At 39.5% G+C, this 17,271-nt stretch overlaps 1 protein-coding gene across 1 annotated transcript in view; it reads left to right on the top strand.

Annotated features, from left to right (window-relative positions):
* Nucleotides 1–2,765: 2,765 nt before the first annotated feature.
* The window catches only part of MRPL3 (mitochondrial ribosomal protein L3), a 28,348-nt gene continuing 13,842 nt past the window's right edge, over nt 2,766–17,271 (top strand). The window contains exons 1-6 of the mRNA XM_059484248.1: nt 2,766–2,879; nt 4,785–4,963; nt 5,787–5,878; nt 6,657–6,755; nt 10,791–10,890; nt 12,766–12,826. Of these exons, the coding sequence (XP_059340231.1) occupies nt 2,794–2,879; nt 4,785–4,963; nt 5,787–5,878; nt 6,657–6,755; nt 10,791–10,890; nt 12,766–12,826 (617 nt within the window). The 5' untranslated portion in view covers nt 2,766–2,793. The remainder of the gene's footprint in view (nt 2,880–4,784; nt 4,964–5,786; nt 5,879–6,656; nt 6,756–10,790; nt 10,891–12,765; nt 12,827–17,271) is intronic.

Genomic DNA, 17,271 nt, shown 5'->3' with positions numbered 1-17,271 from the left:
TTTACTGCTGTGTTCAGCAGGCACTTGAATTCTTGTCCCAAACTGATTAGAGCAGGCAGTTTGCCATCTGATTGCACTCAGAGCTGCAGCCACCTTGCTACACTCACTCCTCCTTACACACACAAACCTGATGAGTTCATGCCTCTTTAGCACCATGACAAGCTGCATGCAACTAAAAAAAAACAACAACAAAACAACAGCAAGATTGATTTTGCATCATGATAATAAGGGGAAAAGTACAGAACTGAAACTTTTCTCTCAGAAATCTGTGCCCCCATGTATTACTTCCATGTTACTGGTGCAGGAAATCCTGTGTCACCTCAGCTGTACAGGATGCTACATGAGAAAAGCATCATGCTGTGGCAACAAGGCTCTCTAGGATCAAGGGAGCCCTCTTTTCTGGCTGGAAACATCTGCCATGGTTTGGCAAGTTACTTGATCTTGCAATGTGCCTTGATTGCAGATCTCTAAAATGGAGGGAAATAGAATTTTGATACTTCCTGGGAATTTTTGGTTGGGTTAGCACCACTGTAGGGTTGCCACAGTGTTTAGAAATTGTCTCTAAACCCCTTTATTTCTCCTCATATAAAGCTCTCTCAGAGCAGCAGCATAAGCTACCAAATGACCCCATTAGAAAATACATCCGTATGAAATTTAGCAGCATCCCTGATGCTGTTCTTGATGCCAGGAAGAGAGCAAAAAGATGTAGTGATCACTGTGACAGTGGAGATGACTACCCAGCTTCAGATAGGGAATGTCAGTAGGACTGTAAAGTTGGGAGATGCATTTCTGGACACACTATGTGGCTACTTCTTAAAAGGACAAGAAGTAAATTCAGGACAAGGAATGGATGTCAAAGCTACTGGTAAGTTTCTGGATCACAGTTTTGGGTGTGAACACCAAAATACCAGTTACAAGCCTCATGTGCAACACCCCCACACGCACATACCAAAGTGGGGGAGAAGATGGAGTAGTGGGGTAAAGAGAAACAAGGACAGATTCCAGTTGACCATGCTGACAGCTCATGTCTTTATAAAAAGGAATTTCTGCTGAAACCAGAAAGGAATCTTGGGTTCATACCCCTTTGCTATTCTAACTAGTGCACTCTCAGCTGTGCTGGGTCCCTGCCCAGAGAAGGAAAAAAAGAGTGCATCAATCCTGAATACTGATGAAAGCCAGACCACACCAAAGCCAGAGTGTCACAGATACCATCCCTTTGTCAGACTGCCCAGAACCCTCTGCCTGACCCACCCATTTTAATTTTACCAGGAACTTTCCCTGGCTACACTATTAAATACACTTCCCATAAACGCTGCTGCTCGATTGCTATCACACATCCCAGCCACTGGCTCAGAGCACACAGTCACAGAGGGATGGCATCATTCAGGGTGGGAAAGGCCTCTAGGATCATCAATTCCACCCCTTATCCCAGCATTGCCAGGGCATCACATCACCCGTCCTTAAGTGCTACCTCTACATGTTTTTTTGAACACTCCCAGGTGTGAAAAATGCCAATCCCTTGTTTTTAAAATTTTAAAAGTTTAACAGTAATAAAATGGTTATAAAAATAGCAATACAATTAGAGTAATAACAATTTGGACAATTTGATTAGGACAATATGAGACAATAGAAACAAAGAGTTATGGATGTCTGGGTATCTTTTTCTGGGCAGCATAAGCCTGAAAAAGGACACACGTTAACAAAAGATTATCCCTTAAAAACAGTAGCCTGTTGCACATTCATACACTTCATACATGATGCATAAATTCCATTTAAATACAGGATTCTGTCTGGTCACCATCAGCTTCTTCCTCTGAGTCCTAACAGCACCTTCGAGGCGGGAAGAAGTTTGTTTCTTCTGATAATGGAGCAATAAATTCCCTTTCTCTGAAAGATTTAGGTGTCCTGTGGCTGCTATCTCACTGCAAGTCCTTTCTTTAAAAAAAGTATCCTACATAGCATAGTTTCTATTTTAACATCTTTTTATAACCTAAAACTATATTTAACACACTACTTAAGAGAATTAATACAGCATTACTTTCTAAAACAACACATATAATTTTCATTTTATTATTTGCGAAAAGCCAATCATAAAATAGGCATTTTTTTTCACACGGGGTGGTCCTACTTTCCCTGGGCAGCCTGTTCCAATGCTTAACCACCCTTTCCAAGAAGAAATTTCCCCAGTATCCGATCTAAACTGTCTCTGGCACAACTTGAGACCTTTTCCTCTGGCCCTGTGGCTCATTTCCATGGAAGCAAAGTCCTGACGTGGTTAAGCCCCGCACCCCGAGGCAGTTTGGCACAGCAGAGTCGCTTCTTCCCAGACACCCCCACACCCCTGAGGGCACCTGCTCAACACCTGCAGGGAGGTTTTAACCCCATTGTCCCGCAACCCGGTGTGCCTAAGGGGTGTTTGCCAGCGATAAACCCCACCAGCCGCTGCCATTTTCCCGTTTTGGACACTCGTGTGTGTCTGAAATCTCAGGACTTCACTGCCTTGCGACTGGAACGCAGGCAGAGGAGCCATGGCAGGGATGGAAGGGCTGCGGGGGGAAAGGGGCCCGTGGCTATTTCTGCACGTCTTCGCTCTTGGGTGAGGTATTCAGAGCAGCTCCATCGGACACGGATGCTGCAACCCACGCCCACGATTTTGGGGCGATTCGGGAGGTTTTTGTCACTCTGGAGCTCGCCGCCCGCGGGGCGGAACTCTGTGTCCGGGGCAGCACGGAAGGTTTCCAGCGGCGGACGCGGCGGGGCCGGAAGGCGGCGCGTCTCCGCCGGGGTGGCGGCATGGCGGGCTGGGGGCGGCTGGCCCGGCTCGGCGGGCGCCTCTGGGCGGCGGCGGCGGCGGCGCCGGCTCCCGCTCCCGGACACAGGTAGCGCTACGGCTGGGAGGGGAAGGGGCTGCTCCGGGAGACGGGAGGGAAAGAAGCAGCGGCAGGAACAGCGGAGAGCAGAGCGTGGTTCCGCCCCTGTCGCAGCCCCGAGGTCGTAGAATGGTAGAATGGCCTGGGTTGGAGGGGATCTTGAAGGCAATCTAGTTCCACCCCACTGCTGTGGGGGGGGACATCTGCACCTAGACCAGGTTACTCAGAGCTGCATCCAGCGTGGCCTTGAGCGCTGCCAAGCATCCACAGCTTCTCTGGGAAGCAGTTCCAGTGCCTCACCACCCCCACAGCAAAGAATTCATTCCTTATATCTAGCCTAAGCCTACTGTCTTTCAGTTCGCGCGCACTCCTCCTCGTCCTGTCACTACAGGCTCTTGTAAGCAATTTTGCCTCGTCCTTCCCAGTAAGTTCCCCCTTCAGGTGCAGGAAGGTGAGGGGCACTGAGCCGCCCTTTTCCCTCGGCCCTGGCGCCGCCCTTTGGAGAGAGCTCCGTGTGCAGCCTCTGGCAGCCCTGGAAGCTTTGTTCGGGGTGCCAGGGTTACTGCCGGGGCATTCCAGCCTTAGAAATAGCCCCAGCCTGCGTGGGAGTTACCGCAGGACAGGCGTGTTCGCGTCCAAAGTGTCTTTGCAGCAAAGTGAGCGATTTGACCTGCCGTGCTTGGGTCACCTTGGCCCGCTGGCCACGTGCATGCACTGCCTGTACTATTGAATACTCCTTTGTGCATGCACTGCCTGTACTATTGAATACTCCTTTGTGCATTCACTGCCTGTACTATTGAATACTCCTTTGTGCATTCACTGCCTGTACTATTGAATACTCCTTTGTGCATTCACTGCCTGTACTATTGAATACTCTTTTGTTGAGTTGCAGAGGATTAGGGAGCAATCAAGCCTTTTTCAGCCCTCATGACATTATGGCAGGACACTGAGCTGTTCAGCAGTGTTTGTAGAATCAGAGAGTTGTTGGGGCTGGAAGGGAGCTGAGGAGCCAAGTTCTAAACTGAGGTCTCAGTTCTTTCTCACAGTGTGACCAGCCCTGAGGTCAGACCACGTTGCTCAGGGCTTTGTGGTTTTGGGTCTTGAAAGCCTCTAAGGACTGAATCTGCACAGTCCCTCTAGACCCCAGTGCCAGTGTTAGATTGTCTTCAGGCTGAACATTTTTTCCCTTAGGTCAAATCTGAATCCCCCTATTCAGTTTTTAGCACTTCTCTTGCTCTCCTGGCATTCACCTCATGACATGGCCTGCCTCAGCCTTGTCAGTAGCTTTCTCACAAATTATTCCATGCCATTTGTGGATGGGACTGTGCATTTCTACTTTATGGATTTCATTGGGTTCCTTGTTGGCTTGTCCCTCTGGCTGGCAGAGGGACCCCCTTGGGCATCATCCTCTGCTCCCTTCAAACATAAGAACAGTGCACTCATCCCCTGTCAGAGGCCACTGAAAAAGATATTGAGCAGGACAAGTTCCTGAATAGACTCTTGGGGAGCTCTGCTTGTAACTGGCCTCCTAGTAGAGTCCAAACCATCAGCTGTGACTCCTTCAGCTGATCATCCAGCCAGGTTTTTGCTCTGCTGATGGCCCACCCATCCATGCCATAACATCCCATCTTGGATAGAAGGATGCCACAAGAGATTGTTTTAAAAGGTCTTGCTAAATTTAAGGTAAACAGTAACTACTGTATTCTCTTTGTTCATGGATCTAGCTGGGGTTTTTATCTTAAAAGGAGTGGTTGGTTGGTTGGTTGGTTGTTGCTTGCTCCCCTTTGGTATAATTCAGAATATTTAGTCAAATGGCAGATAATTAGGTGTTTTATACATTTGATGTAAAATACATGTTATGAGACACTTTTTGTACTGATAAGACACTCAAAACCTTTTCCCACCTCTGGAAAGGGGTCAGCTGGGCTTTGTAGTCAGACACATCAACAGTTCAACATGGTGGCACGAGCATCTTTCTGAAGAGAATGTGGAGTTCCTCAAGAAGATAACTGCAGAGGAGTACAAAGCTCAGACAGCCAGCAAGCTGTGCCCTCTGAAAGATGAGCCATGGCCACTGAATAAGTGGACACCAGGTGAGAAAGTATCTCTTCTGAAATACCTGTTCATGCTGAAATTAATACTGTTGTTGTGTTGTTGAATTCAGTAACATGAGGATTGTGTCTTGTGAGGTATTCTCCTTTTGGCTTTCACATCAGTCACTCAATAAATCCCCTGGTAGATAAGTAAATGTAATACATCAGTTCTCTAAAAAGCATTTAAAATATTACAAGATGTTAAGAACCTCTAAAGACCTTTAGGTTCTTAAGGATAGTTTTTAGTCCAGCTCTTGGCCCATCCCACTGCTCTACAACAAGATAATAAATTCAGAATTTGTCCAAAAAGTCTCCTTAGAGTATAAAGTGTATGAACTTGAAAATGCTTTTGTGAATATTGCTGGGTGGTGAAGAAAAAGTGAAATATAATACATCCCACTTCTGGTCTGTGATTAGAATTTCTTCTGGACTAGAGCACAGAATTAAGTTTTTGAACTTTTAAAAGGGTCACATAATTTGTGTGGCATACTTGACAGGTTGCCATTGCAGAGACTGGGGTGGGAAGGACCTCCTACAGCAAACTTTTCAATAGTTAGTTTAGCTCTAATACATGGACATTGTATTTTGAAAAAGAAGAACTAACCAAAAGTAGTTGCATTTTCTATCAAACACAACTGAAACAGATAGAACTTTACTGCTGGTGGGGTTAAAAACCCCCAGCCCACCTGCAAGGATTTAGTGATGTTTTCTTTCCTTCACCTCCTTAGGAGAGATCAGAATTCATGGGACTTTGCAGATTATTGTTTGAACTCTTTCAATTATTAAGTGTGAAGGTGCATCCATGTTCTGTTTTGATTTACAGATTCCATCAGAGTTGGTGTTGTTGCAGTAAAACTGGGAATGATGCCAATATGGACCAAATCAGGAGAAAAACACGCTGTCACACTACTTAAGGTGAATTAAACCATAATGAATTTAATCCCCTATAATGTATTCAGTTTGTAAAGCAGCTGTTTCAGGGAAAAGTGAAACTTACTACTTGTACAGGGTGGGAAATCCTGAAATAAAGTGAAGATCTCTTTCACTCCTCTATAGTACACCACGCCCATTCTGTTTATATCCATCCATACTTTCCAGGAGTGCTCTGCCCTAGTGCCCCAGCTATTCAGATGCTGCAGAGTTGTGAGTGGTGTTACCTAGGTGATGCAACAAAGCTGGGGTTAACTATCCCACTTCACTCCTTTTCTTTTTCCACCTGCGGGCATGTTTGGATTAGTTTCACCTTGGTTTCTGTGCCCTTGTAGCCCTGAAGCTGCTCCTTCATATTCTCTGGCAGCTGCTCTTGTGATGAAGCCTTTTGCTGAGTGGCTGCTGCCACAAGAGGAGCCACTGCTGTGAAGGCCATCAGGTTTACAGGGCAAGGCAGCAGGAGTCTAAAATGGGGGCTCTTATTGTGTGCTTTGAATGCTTACAATAGGGATTTTGCAGATCTTGTGTGAAAAAGATGATTATAATTTCTAGAGCATTTGTGAAATCAGTTTGCATTCTACTAATTTTGTTTTTCTGAAATAAGCCTTCAGTTCATTGGAAAAGCAATGTCAGTGGTAAAAACACAACACACTGTCTTACTTTTAGACTATATCTTCTGTTATAAAAACAGAGACTCACTTTGCTGTTTTGTTGTCTTAATGTATCTGCTTATGCTCAGATGAACACTTTTTGTTTTCTCTAGGTCCAGGATTGCCATGTTTTAAGATATGTTTCAAAGGAAGAGTCGGGTGGAAAAACAGCTAAGCTGCTTGTTGGAGGCAAAAACGTATCTCCTTTTTCTGTAAGTGAAGCACTTTGGGTGTCACTGTTGGAATAGTTGTTTCTGTTGTGATTACACTACAAAAGTAGCATAAGTAGACTTCTCTGAAAGATTTCTTGGCAGACAAGCGTGCTTTGTAATTGATCTTTTGTCACATTCACCTTTGCCATTTCCTAAAGCGAGTGTAAATTCTTGGTTAAGAGAATAGCAAGAACTTTCTGAAAGTTTTACCTGTTAATTTTCTAGGAAAGCTGTGGATTTAGGAATTTGCTTTGATGTGCAGTGTCCCATGCTGGTGAAAGCATTTGAAGGATCACTAGCAGTGGAGAAATGTGTTTTCTTTGTGTCTGTGAAGATGCAGTTGAGATGAGGACTGCAAGATACTTCACTTATATACTAATACACTTCAGGAGCCTGTTGCAAACTTACTCAGCTCCATCAATTGTTTACAACTTAGTGCTCTGGCTTTCTCTTCTGTACCATCTTTTTAGCTGTAGTTCTGATTTTTCCCCAGGTCTGTTGACATTGTTTAGTTTGCCTATAGTTCTGCTGATAAGTAACTTTAAGACTTACCTTTTCAAGACTTACCTTTTCAAGAAGATAGCTTCATGATTGTAACTCATCAACTCATCATATGGCTTTGTAAGCCATATCAAAGCCACTCACTTCTTTAGACATCCCAGTTGCTTTATGTGGAATTCCCAGATATCTTCAGTGGCTGAGGTTGTCTGGCAGAGCTGTCATTCCCCAGGATGAGTTAGAGATCAAGCAGGAACAAAGCATTCCCTCAAAGGATGTTTCTGTGATGCATTATTTCTGTGAAATATGATTTTTCAATTCTTACCATATCCTGGCACTCATTTGTCTGATTTGGGCAAGTAAAAAAATCCCAGGGCTCATGACGACTAAGCAGATTATCTCAGTTCATGATCACAGCTTTTTGAGAGCATAGATTTCCATTTTTCAAACAGATGGTTATCCCAGGGCCTCAGAATTATTCTGTGTACTTGCTTCTGCTTTAGTGGAGGTAAGAGAAGGACTTTTTTTCATTTGATAGATCTGTTGGCTTTTTTTGTATATTCTGCTGATTTTGAACAGACTTATACTTCAAGGTACCATTCATTTATTCAGTTGGTTTATGCCATGTTTGACTAGCACAGCTTGCACTCTTCAGGTGTCTATTCTGTCACTTCAGTCCATTTACACCTTCCAAGTATGACATTTTCCAGGACAAATGACAGCTGTGTTTTTTTTCTGTCCTCTTATTTCGGTCTAAGACATGCAAGAGTCATGAGAATAATGTTTTCAAGTTGTATTTTGCCCATTAGACTCCTTAAAGTTGATCTTTTCATTAAGATGATGTTACCAGTAAATCCAGTATGTTGTCAGAGTAAAAACATGCCAGAAGTAAGGAGATATAAAGAAAACTTCTTTTTAAACAGCTCCTGTGAAAATTTCTTCAAAGCAGAACTATGGAAAATGTCAACTCAAGGACTTTTTAGTAGTGTGAGTTATGTTCAAGACTTTCTTTGGGCATAACTTTTCCCAAGTTAGTGGCTGTTAATTTGTTTGAACTTAGATTCATTTTAATAAAGAAATTATTTAAATATTCTTTGAGCAGTCTTTGGTGAGGTCCTGGCCTGAGACTGAACTGTGTATTATTATTATTATTATTATTAGTAGTAGTAGTAGTAGTAGTAGTATTATTAGTATTATTAGTATTATTATTATTATTATTATTATTATTATTCTGAGCTCTGTATTATTATTTTTGACATCATCATTGTATAAACTAGATAATTCCTAAGGAAGAATTTGGCATGCTGATTCTGGGCAGATTGTTAAGGTGCTAAGAAGTGATGTATTTCTGTGATTTAGCTGCAAGTTTGGATCATTGTTTTCCTATGTTTATCAGCCTTTTTATATGTTTCTTTTCTCTCAGAAGTATCAGAAGTGAGATATAAAAGAAAGCTGAATTATACTGTCTTGTATTAGCATAAGCAATTTCTCTTGTTAATTCCTCATAGGAACATCTATCTTTCTCAGATTCCTCACATCTACTGGTTTTTAATGAGTTCAATCAAAAGATTCCTTCAGTAATTTTTCTAACAACGAATTTCCTGCATTTCTTTGGAGTGTCACATTGCTTTAAAACTGATAAGGGCTATTGCATTTTTAGCAAGATTCATTTTTCCTTTTTAGCTTGATGTATGTCACTCTGTTACAAGTGAACAGCTTTTTCATGATTTTTTAATGCAAAATTATGCTCAAAAGTAAGCTCTGTCAATGCTCAGACTTTATTTTTTTGTCAAAAATAATTTATATGCTTCCTTTAAGTGAGGGCATATCAATAATTTTCCATTAATACTGGAAGGTATTGTTGGTGTTTTTAAAAATAAGGAACATCTGAGAATTCACTCAGTGTTCCTCTCTTCAATATTGCTTTTTAGGAAGGGTTTGTAAAGACTGAAGTGTTTTGTTTGTAAAAATACATCTCTGCCTTGGCTGTTTGAAGAGGAGGTGCTGTTACAGTAGAACAGTGCAAGGGTACAGCCTAGAGTAGGACTCTTGAGGTACAAGTGAATTTTATCCTTGGACTTCACCATACTCCTCTTCAGCTGTGGTTTCTCTTTCCAGCCACCCCTGCTGAGCACGGGGCTCCCCTTGCTGTAGCTTAAGGCAGCAGTTTTACATAACTGCAAATAAAGGACTGATATACAGGCACTTAGTAGGAATTCCACATCTTTTATTTTTCATTCTTACATATAGTTCTGCAGATTAATACAGGGTGCTTCACTGATCCCTCAAATGTTTGTGGTCTTAGGAGAGGTTTTGTATGTAGTTGATTCTATTTTTTTAAAGGTATTTGAAGTATTTTGTACTGTGACCTCAAGTGAAGAAATGTCTTGGGAAACATTTTTCACTCTCAGAGACAGATTTGTGAACTTAAAATTTCTGGGTTTTTTTCTAAATCAGAGATCTTCATCATCTTGCTTCCTCATTCCTCATAAAACATCCTCTGTTGTAACACTTTTCAACAAATGTTCAAAAACAAAAGAAAGGGCAACATGCAGATTTTCAAAACTGTTGTCAAATACACTAAGTAACATTTTGTAAATTGCCCACATTATTTGTTCTTAAAATACACAAAATAATTTTTGAGAGAGAGGGAACTGCACAGGAGTTTTGAGAAGCAGACCTCAGAGATGAGATTATCCAAGTGTGACAGTATTGTTAGATGCTTAAATTACTTTCTATCAGAAGCCATTTGAAGGAAAATCAGCTGCATCTCCTTTTTTTTTTTTCCTGTGGCCACAATTTTCCTGCATCACTGTTTCTGTTGCTTGGTTATGTCTCAGTGTTCTGCTGTTCTGTGAGATGTCTTGCTTAAAACAGCTGAGAATAATTTCAAGTACTTTAAAATGTGTCAGACTCATCTGAAAGCAAAATCTCTGCTTCACTAGGTCAGCAGTGTTTTGACACTGAGTGTACTTGCTATATCTTAAAAATACGTGGATCATAAACTCGTTGTTACTAATTTTTCTTCTTTTGCCCAGAGACTCAACATTTTCTTCTGTGGAAATTTAAGCATTTCTAGAAGTTTCTGCAAGACAAGAATTTTGTTTCTATGTTTTTGTTAGTTAAATAAATTACATTTATCATTTGGTGTGGAACTAAGTCATCAGAGGCTTTGAAAAAGAGAAACTACTTCTAAATTGCTACAAAACTCCTTGTCAGCCATGAAAAAAAAAAGTAGCATCTGTCATCTACATTCTAAATGATTAGTTTCCCTCTTCAGATTTTCAATATCCTCATATATCTCTCGTTTTTATTAGGTAGCTGTAGGGTAACTACTTGACAGAAAATAAAAGGCAGACATTTATTTATTTTTAAATAAACTTTATGTAGAGAGAAAATGCAAGCCTGAAGATGAAATTTTAGTATGATGTATCTGTTTCTCTGAGTGATGTTGACAGTCTGTAATAGTTTTCTGTGCTAGGTTGATTCTTGAGTATTTTAAGATGACTTTTTTTTTATGGCTGCTTTTTGTTGCAGAAACCAGAGTCTGCACATGAAATTTTTAGAGAAGCTGGCGTGCCACGGAAGCAGAAAGTTACAACATTTAATGTAACAGATGATGCCATAATTAAGCCAGGTAATTTTTTTGAGCTACTGAGTGTTATGTGCATAGTCATTTAGCATCTGCCACTTGTAGACCTGAATGAAGTTATGATGTGTATTTCAGTGTTGTTTTTAATAGAAAGTGATGAATTCTTTGTCATTAAGCACAAGCAAACTTTTTGCGTAGGGAAAATCAGAAGATGAGTTTTAGTTTTTAGTTGATGAGATGTAGGATTTTTACTTTTTCCAGGATGCTATGTTTCCACCTATGAGAAAATAAATCCAATCCAAATTTACTCTGAGCATTAAGTTAAGAAGTAAATGTCTGTAACCTTGACTCACTTATTGGGCATAAGTATGGATACAGTTACAGCAAGTTCTGTGTTTATCCTTATGTGAGAGGGACACAATTTTGTGGTAATGTTTCTCAGGACCCTGAAATAGCAGTTTGAGTTTTGTTTCTTCTTGCTGCATTCAAAAGTAGGACAAAGTCTGCTTTTTCTGTTTTACAGCTTGCAAAGTAAAACACACTGAATCATGTTTATAACAAACATTCTCACTAAAAATCAGTATTGGAAGTTTGGTGATCAAATGAAAAGTTTAACATTTCTGAGGTTTTATTAGGTAGTCTATTTAGGTTGCATTTGTTTTGTGGCTTTTGGCAGTTACAAGTGTTTTCTGAAGAATTATATAGAGTAAGAAATTCTAATGTATTGCATCTTCACTGCCATTAGTGGAGCTTTTTGCAAGACCTATTTAAGACAGTGCAGTAACTGATAAAAATCAAATCTGACATGATGAGGAAGTCTGGACTGATAAATGGAAGCAATAGTTTGAGATAAAGCAGAATTGCAAGTTTTTGATAAACTGGTTTTGCAGTGTGTGTATTTTGTACATAACATCCTTTATGTGCATGATTTTGTGTCAGTTGGCAGTTATCCAAATGTGTGGATTATGTAAATATTACATGAAATAATATAAAAGTTTTTATGCTTGAGACTTATGAGAGGTTTACATAATTTCAGTTTGCATTCATACAGATTTTAGAGAGCATGGAAGCAATTGAAAAGACATGAAGCTATTAAAATTTCATTTTCTTAATGGATGTATAACAGACTGCAAACTGAAATATGCAGCCACATGAGTCTTCAGATTAAAGTTCATTTAGGATGAACTAAGTTATCAGTTTTGCCTTGTTGGCTTTTTTTAAGCTCCTAATGAAAGAATATTTGGGCTTGGATAAAAAAAATCACTGAAGACAAAACAAATCAGAAATTAATATTTTGATACTGCAGGTACTTAAGGAATTTCTGTAATTACAGTGAGGTGAGTGATGTCACTGACCTACAGTGCCACTGTTTCTGCTAAAGGTCAGCATGTAGACAATTCCCCTGTGGAAGAAGCTGTACTTTTACCACAGACTTCAGTTTGGAAACACTGTGTCTCCATAGAGGAAGTGTTGCAAAATTTCCTTTTTTTTTAACCCCATTTTTAATAATAAATGGGGGATTGTGGTTTGTTTGGTTTTTTGTTTGATTTTTTTTTTAAACTCTCCACCTTCTGAAGTGTTAGTAGTTCTAAGTGCAGCATATTCTGTTTTCTTGCTAAGCATATGTATTATGAGTCTTAACTAATTAGGCACTTTGGGCTTTGGCAGTGTATGAAGGGCAATGTATCTGAGTAAAGCCTTGACCCTTCCTGCCAATCTGAAATTGGATTCTATCCTAAGATGTGTGCTTAAACAGTGAACACAAAGCATCTATTTCAGTCAGTGAGGTTGATAAAGAAGAGCAAATAAGATGTAAATAAAACGTTCTGTGACTGTAACCTGCCCTGGAGGATGATGACTGGGTAGTGGTTTGAGGATTTCAGCACTAAGTTGAACATGATCTCTCCTTTTCTCCTGCAGGTACTCCTTTGTATGCCGCTCACTTCCGCCCCGGGCAGTTTGTGGATGTCACTGCTAAAACGTAGGGTCCTGAGGATTTATCATGTCTTAAATCTCTCTCAAAGAACCTGGCTGACTTTTTTTCCCTCTAATTTGCCTTGAACCTGTGGCTCACAAAAGCTGAAATACAATTGCAGTGGTAGTGACAGGAGATTGTCCATTCACTCATTGGGTCAAAAATATGTTTCTGGATGAGGCTTCCTTTTGCTTTTGAACAAGGCAGGTAGACTATTGATACCATTGAGGCTGAGGGCTGCCTATATTGTCTCTCACATGCTCATGATTAGCAGGGGCAAGGAGATACTTTAATACAGTATCTCTAGTATGTGAAAATGCTTAAAGGTATTGGTTCCCAAAAAGACTGCTTAATTTTAATTTGGTGAAGAGATGGGAAGAGATATGCAGACTGAAAGGATAGCAAAAAGGTGGTGAATACATTTAGCAGTACAACAGAGCTGTCAGATTTTTTTTTTGTTTGTTTTCTCTTGCATTCCAGCTCATGTCCTTGCCAGCAGTGGCTAAAGATCTTTTACTTTAGTGTGGGAGGAATAATTTCCTCTCAGACCACTGTGAATGCCAAATGAGAGCTCAAGTAATAGGGGGTGTTCAAAAGAAAAACTGGCATCCCGTGGCAAAGACTGGTCCTGGCTCTTGTTGTACATCTGTGATTTCCCCTGACCAAGAGAGCTCCTGTCTGCATAATTCAGTGTCGTGATACAAAGATAACATTTGCCATTACTTGTTTTATTCTCTCTGCAATGGAGATGGTACCCAGCTGCAGTTGTCTCACATGTAGGGAGTAATGCCTATAAATGTCCAATGCAGTTCCCAGGATTTTGTATACATGGGGAAACTGACCATATCAACAGAGCTGAGTATGCAATTCTAATAGAACTACACCTCACTGCATTTGTGAGGGCACACTATTAAGAAAAACAATTTAAGGAATTGATTTGAATTAGTATTTTTTCCATGTCGCACTTTCTTATACATTTAAGTCTGGCATATTATTCATTCTGCTTGTAAATTGCATTCAGTGAGCATCCTGTAAGAGACCATAGCTTGTTTGCAAAACAAGGCACATGAACATTAGGAATACAGTCATTTAATGGAGATTAAGTGTCAGCCTTTGTTAATTCAGAAAAGCTTTGCTTTTCCAGGAGCTTTTCCAAGAACTAGGAAAGGGATTTTTTAGCAGTGTAGAAGATGTTGGTAAACAGCTGCAGGTGATTGATTTGTATTGCTTTTAGTATTTGAAAATACTAGCAAGCTAAAAATGGACTGGGTTCTTGGTCCTGTTCAGTGAATCCATCCTAGATTGCAGTTTAGTATTTTTAATATGTTTTCTCTAGATATTTGTATGATCCCATTTCAGAAATTAGATGTGTGTTTGTACTGCCGATTTGGTAGCATATTTCTTGTAATCCTTCTGTAAAGGTGAAGGAAATGTTCTTTAACTAAAGAGAAAAGTGAAATGGGTTTTCTGTCAGTGTGATTCTCTAATCATTCCAGTCTTTCTGTATCAAAAAATTTTAACCCTTTTCTGTAGCTTGCTCACATTCTGATTTCTGCTTCTTTGGAATGCTTCATTTATCTTGTTTCCTTACCTCCTGGGCAAGAATTAAGTTATATTACTACATTTCAGTTATTTCTTCTATTGTTTTGTTTTCTTCCATGCAATTTCATCCAGCAAAGTCCCATCCAACCTGGGGAAGGACTTGGAGGGAGGACCTGGGTCTTTGTGTTTCAAACCATTATGGACTTGACAGTAATTCCAGAGACATAGTGTCAAGTAAAAGTTTTTAGAAATACATTTGCATGAATATGTACTTTACATTTTTGAGTTTGACAGTAATTTTGCTTTTATTGGAGGAAACTCCAGAGTGTACAGTGTTAGAAATCATATGGATGAAAATAGCAGTGCTGTTGATAGTAGCATGATTAATTGTAATAAGTCCTTTCAAAAGGAAAGAAAGAAAACAAATGTTGCCTCAGTGAGGAGATAATATAGTGGGATATAAAGGATATTTTAATCTTTTACCAACTTTTAATTGTTCAGATGAGCAAAATATCCTTTTGTATGCTTCCTTCTCCCAAAATGCAAATAAAAATATTCTCCTTATATATAAGAAAACTTCAAATTTCATTTCAGAAGTCTTGGGTTAGCCTCTTCATTTGGTTACCGAAATGTAGGGGGTTTTTATGACTGTCTTCTTTTAATCTTTTACAGGAATGAGAGGGTTGCGTTAAAGATTTATGTTTGCACTGTGTTTTTATTTCAAACTTCCTAATTGTTCAGCATGGTATGGGTGGCTTTTAGGACTGAGACTGGGCAGTGTGTCTGCATGCTGTCAACCTTCTATAGTGCTGAAATATTTTCCTTAGTACTTATTTTCAGTAATTTAAAAGCTCAATCCTTAAGTTGAGCCCTGCTAAGTTTGGAGCTAAAATGCACAACAAAATCTAGAAACACCTCTCTCACAGGCTGCAGCTCTGTGACCCCACCTTGAGTACTGCATCCAGCTCTGTGGTCCCCTCTAGGGATGGAGCACCTCCCCTATGAGGAAAGGCTAAGGGAATTGGGATTGTTCAGCCTGGAGAAGAGAAGGCTTCAGGGTGACCTAATTGCACTTCCAGTACCTGAAGGGAGCTTGTAGGAAAGATTGAGAAAGACCTTTTACAAAAGCATGTGGTGACAGGACAAATGGCTTCAACTGAGAGTAGGTTTGGATTAGATATTAGGAAGAAATTCTTTACTGTGAGGGTGATGAGAAACATCAGAAATGTTGTCACTCCCAAGAAAAAGCCAACAGTAGTTTTGTTGGAAAGTGGTGAGTCTGGAGTGTTTATGGTTTATTTAAGTTTTGCTCTAATAGCTGTGTAATCTGAGCCTGAATCAGAACTCTCCATTTGCCCAAAGTTATCTGAGTAAGTGGTTGGAATACTTTTCCCCTGCAGCATGGAAATAATGCTCTTTTAAATTAACTACATTTGAAGAGTTACTAGCTAAGTAAATTGTTGCTTAATTAGAGTTGCTTAATTCCCGTAGCTTTCTAAATGTGAGTTCTCTCATTACGTACTGACATTTTTCTTGTATCAAATCTGGAAAATGAGGGTTTGTACAAAATTAGGTGGTTGACCTCAACACCTGCTTTCCTGCAGGTGAGACCAGAACAACTGTAATTAGACTCTGGTTTTAACTCTGCAGAAAGATTATTTTTCTTTTAACTCTTGCATGCCCTAGTTTTTCATATCATCATTGCTCCCTGTGATTACTTTGTGGGAATCAGGTAATGCTTGACTCAGTGAAGCTGAGTAAATTAGGTCACTATATTGCATCTGTTGAGGAGCAGGGGCATTCTGCATTTCAAATCTAGTTTTATACATCTCATGTGTGTGGGGTTTTGTGTTCAGATATGGTGTCTAATGTTAGAACATTAAAGATGTATAGCCCTTGATTCAAGCCAAGACAACAGGTAGAAGATGCCTTAGCATGATACCACAACAGGGTAAGTAGGATGTCTAACATTCTAATTCAGCATAGGTTCTTGGTTATCATATTTCAGATACTATAGCAAAATCAATTCTTTCTGAGAGGATTCTAGTAATTTATTCTGTTAAGTTAATATATAGTAATGGATTAACATGCTGCTTTGACAGACCTTAATGTTTTATAAAAATCTCAGCTGGCTTAGGTTAAGTTAGAATAATTACTTTTCTTTTATCAGTGATCCTTGCTGAATGTGTTCACATATAGTAATTTTTAAGGAGGGCAAAGAGGGCAGTTAAACAATTTGAAATTAAATGAATGATATTAATAGCTGGTGTCTGTTCAGAAATAGACAAGAATATAATTTGCATAATATTCATTATTTTTGTCAGAATAAAAAGTTTAAGACTGTACAATACACTGTATAAACTTTTCTCTGATTTTCCATAATATGTCTTGAACAGCATGCATCTTAACTTCTCTTCCTTGTTTATATAAGATAAATATTAGTTTCAAAAGCATGTTGCATTTCATACACTTGGAAGTTTGTAAAGTGTTTGCATTAGAAATACAGATAAATTGTGGATCCTGGAGAAAATGGACTCATTATATATTTTTTTTATATAGTGGAGAAATCCACCACTTGTCTGAAAACAGATCTTATTCACATCAACTTAGGCTGGAAAAACACTGTTCTTTAGAATGCTTGAGGTATATTGCCTGAGCTACTAACTGCCTAGTTGACCAGTTCTAAATTTTATTATAAACTAGATGTTAGTAGGTCCTTACTTTATTTTAGACTTTGCATTCAGTCTAGATAATCTTATTCTGTTCTTACTCTGTTTCCAGGTTTATTTCAGATAGAACATGAGTCAAATAAGAAATATACACGGTGTAATTGTTTGCCTTCTTGACATGTGTGACAAAAAACATTACACATTGTTTATTCTTTTTTAAAGTAAAAAACTCCAAAATGA

The sequence above is a fragment of the Ammospiza nelsoni genome, chromosome 1, assembly GCF_027579445.1.
Source record: "Ammospiza nelsoni isolate bAmmNel1 chromosome 1, bAmmNel1.pri, whole genome shotgun sequence".
In the NCBI taxonomy this organism is placed as follows: Eukaryota; Metazoa; Chordata; class Aves; order Passeriformes; family Passerellidae; genus Ammospiza; species Ammospiza nelsoni.
Note: the sequence above shows the minus strand (reverse complement) of the source record. Positions and strands in the feature narration are given on the sequence as shown.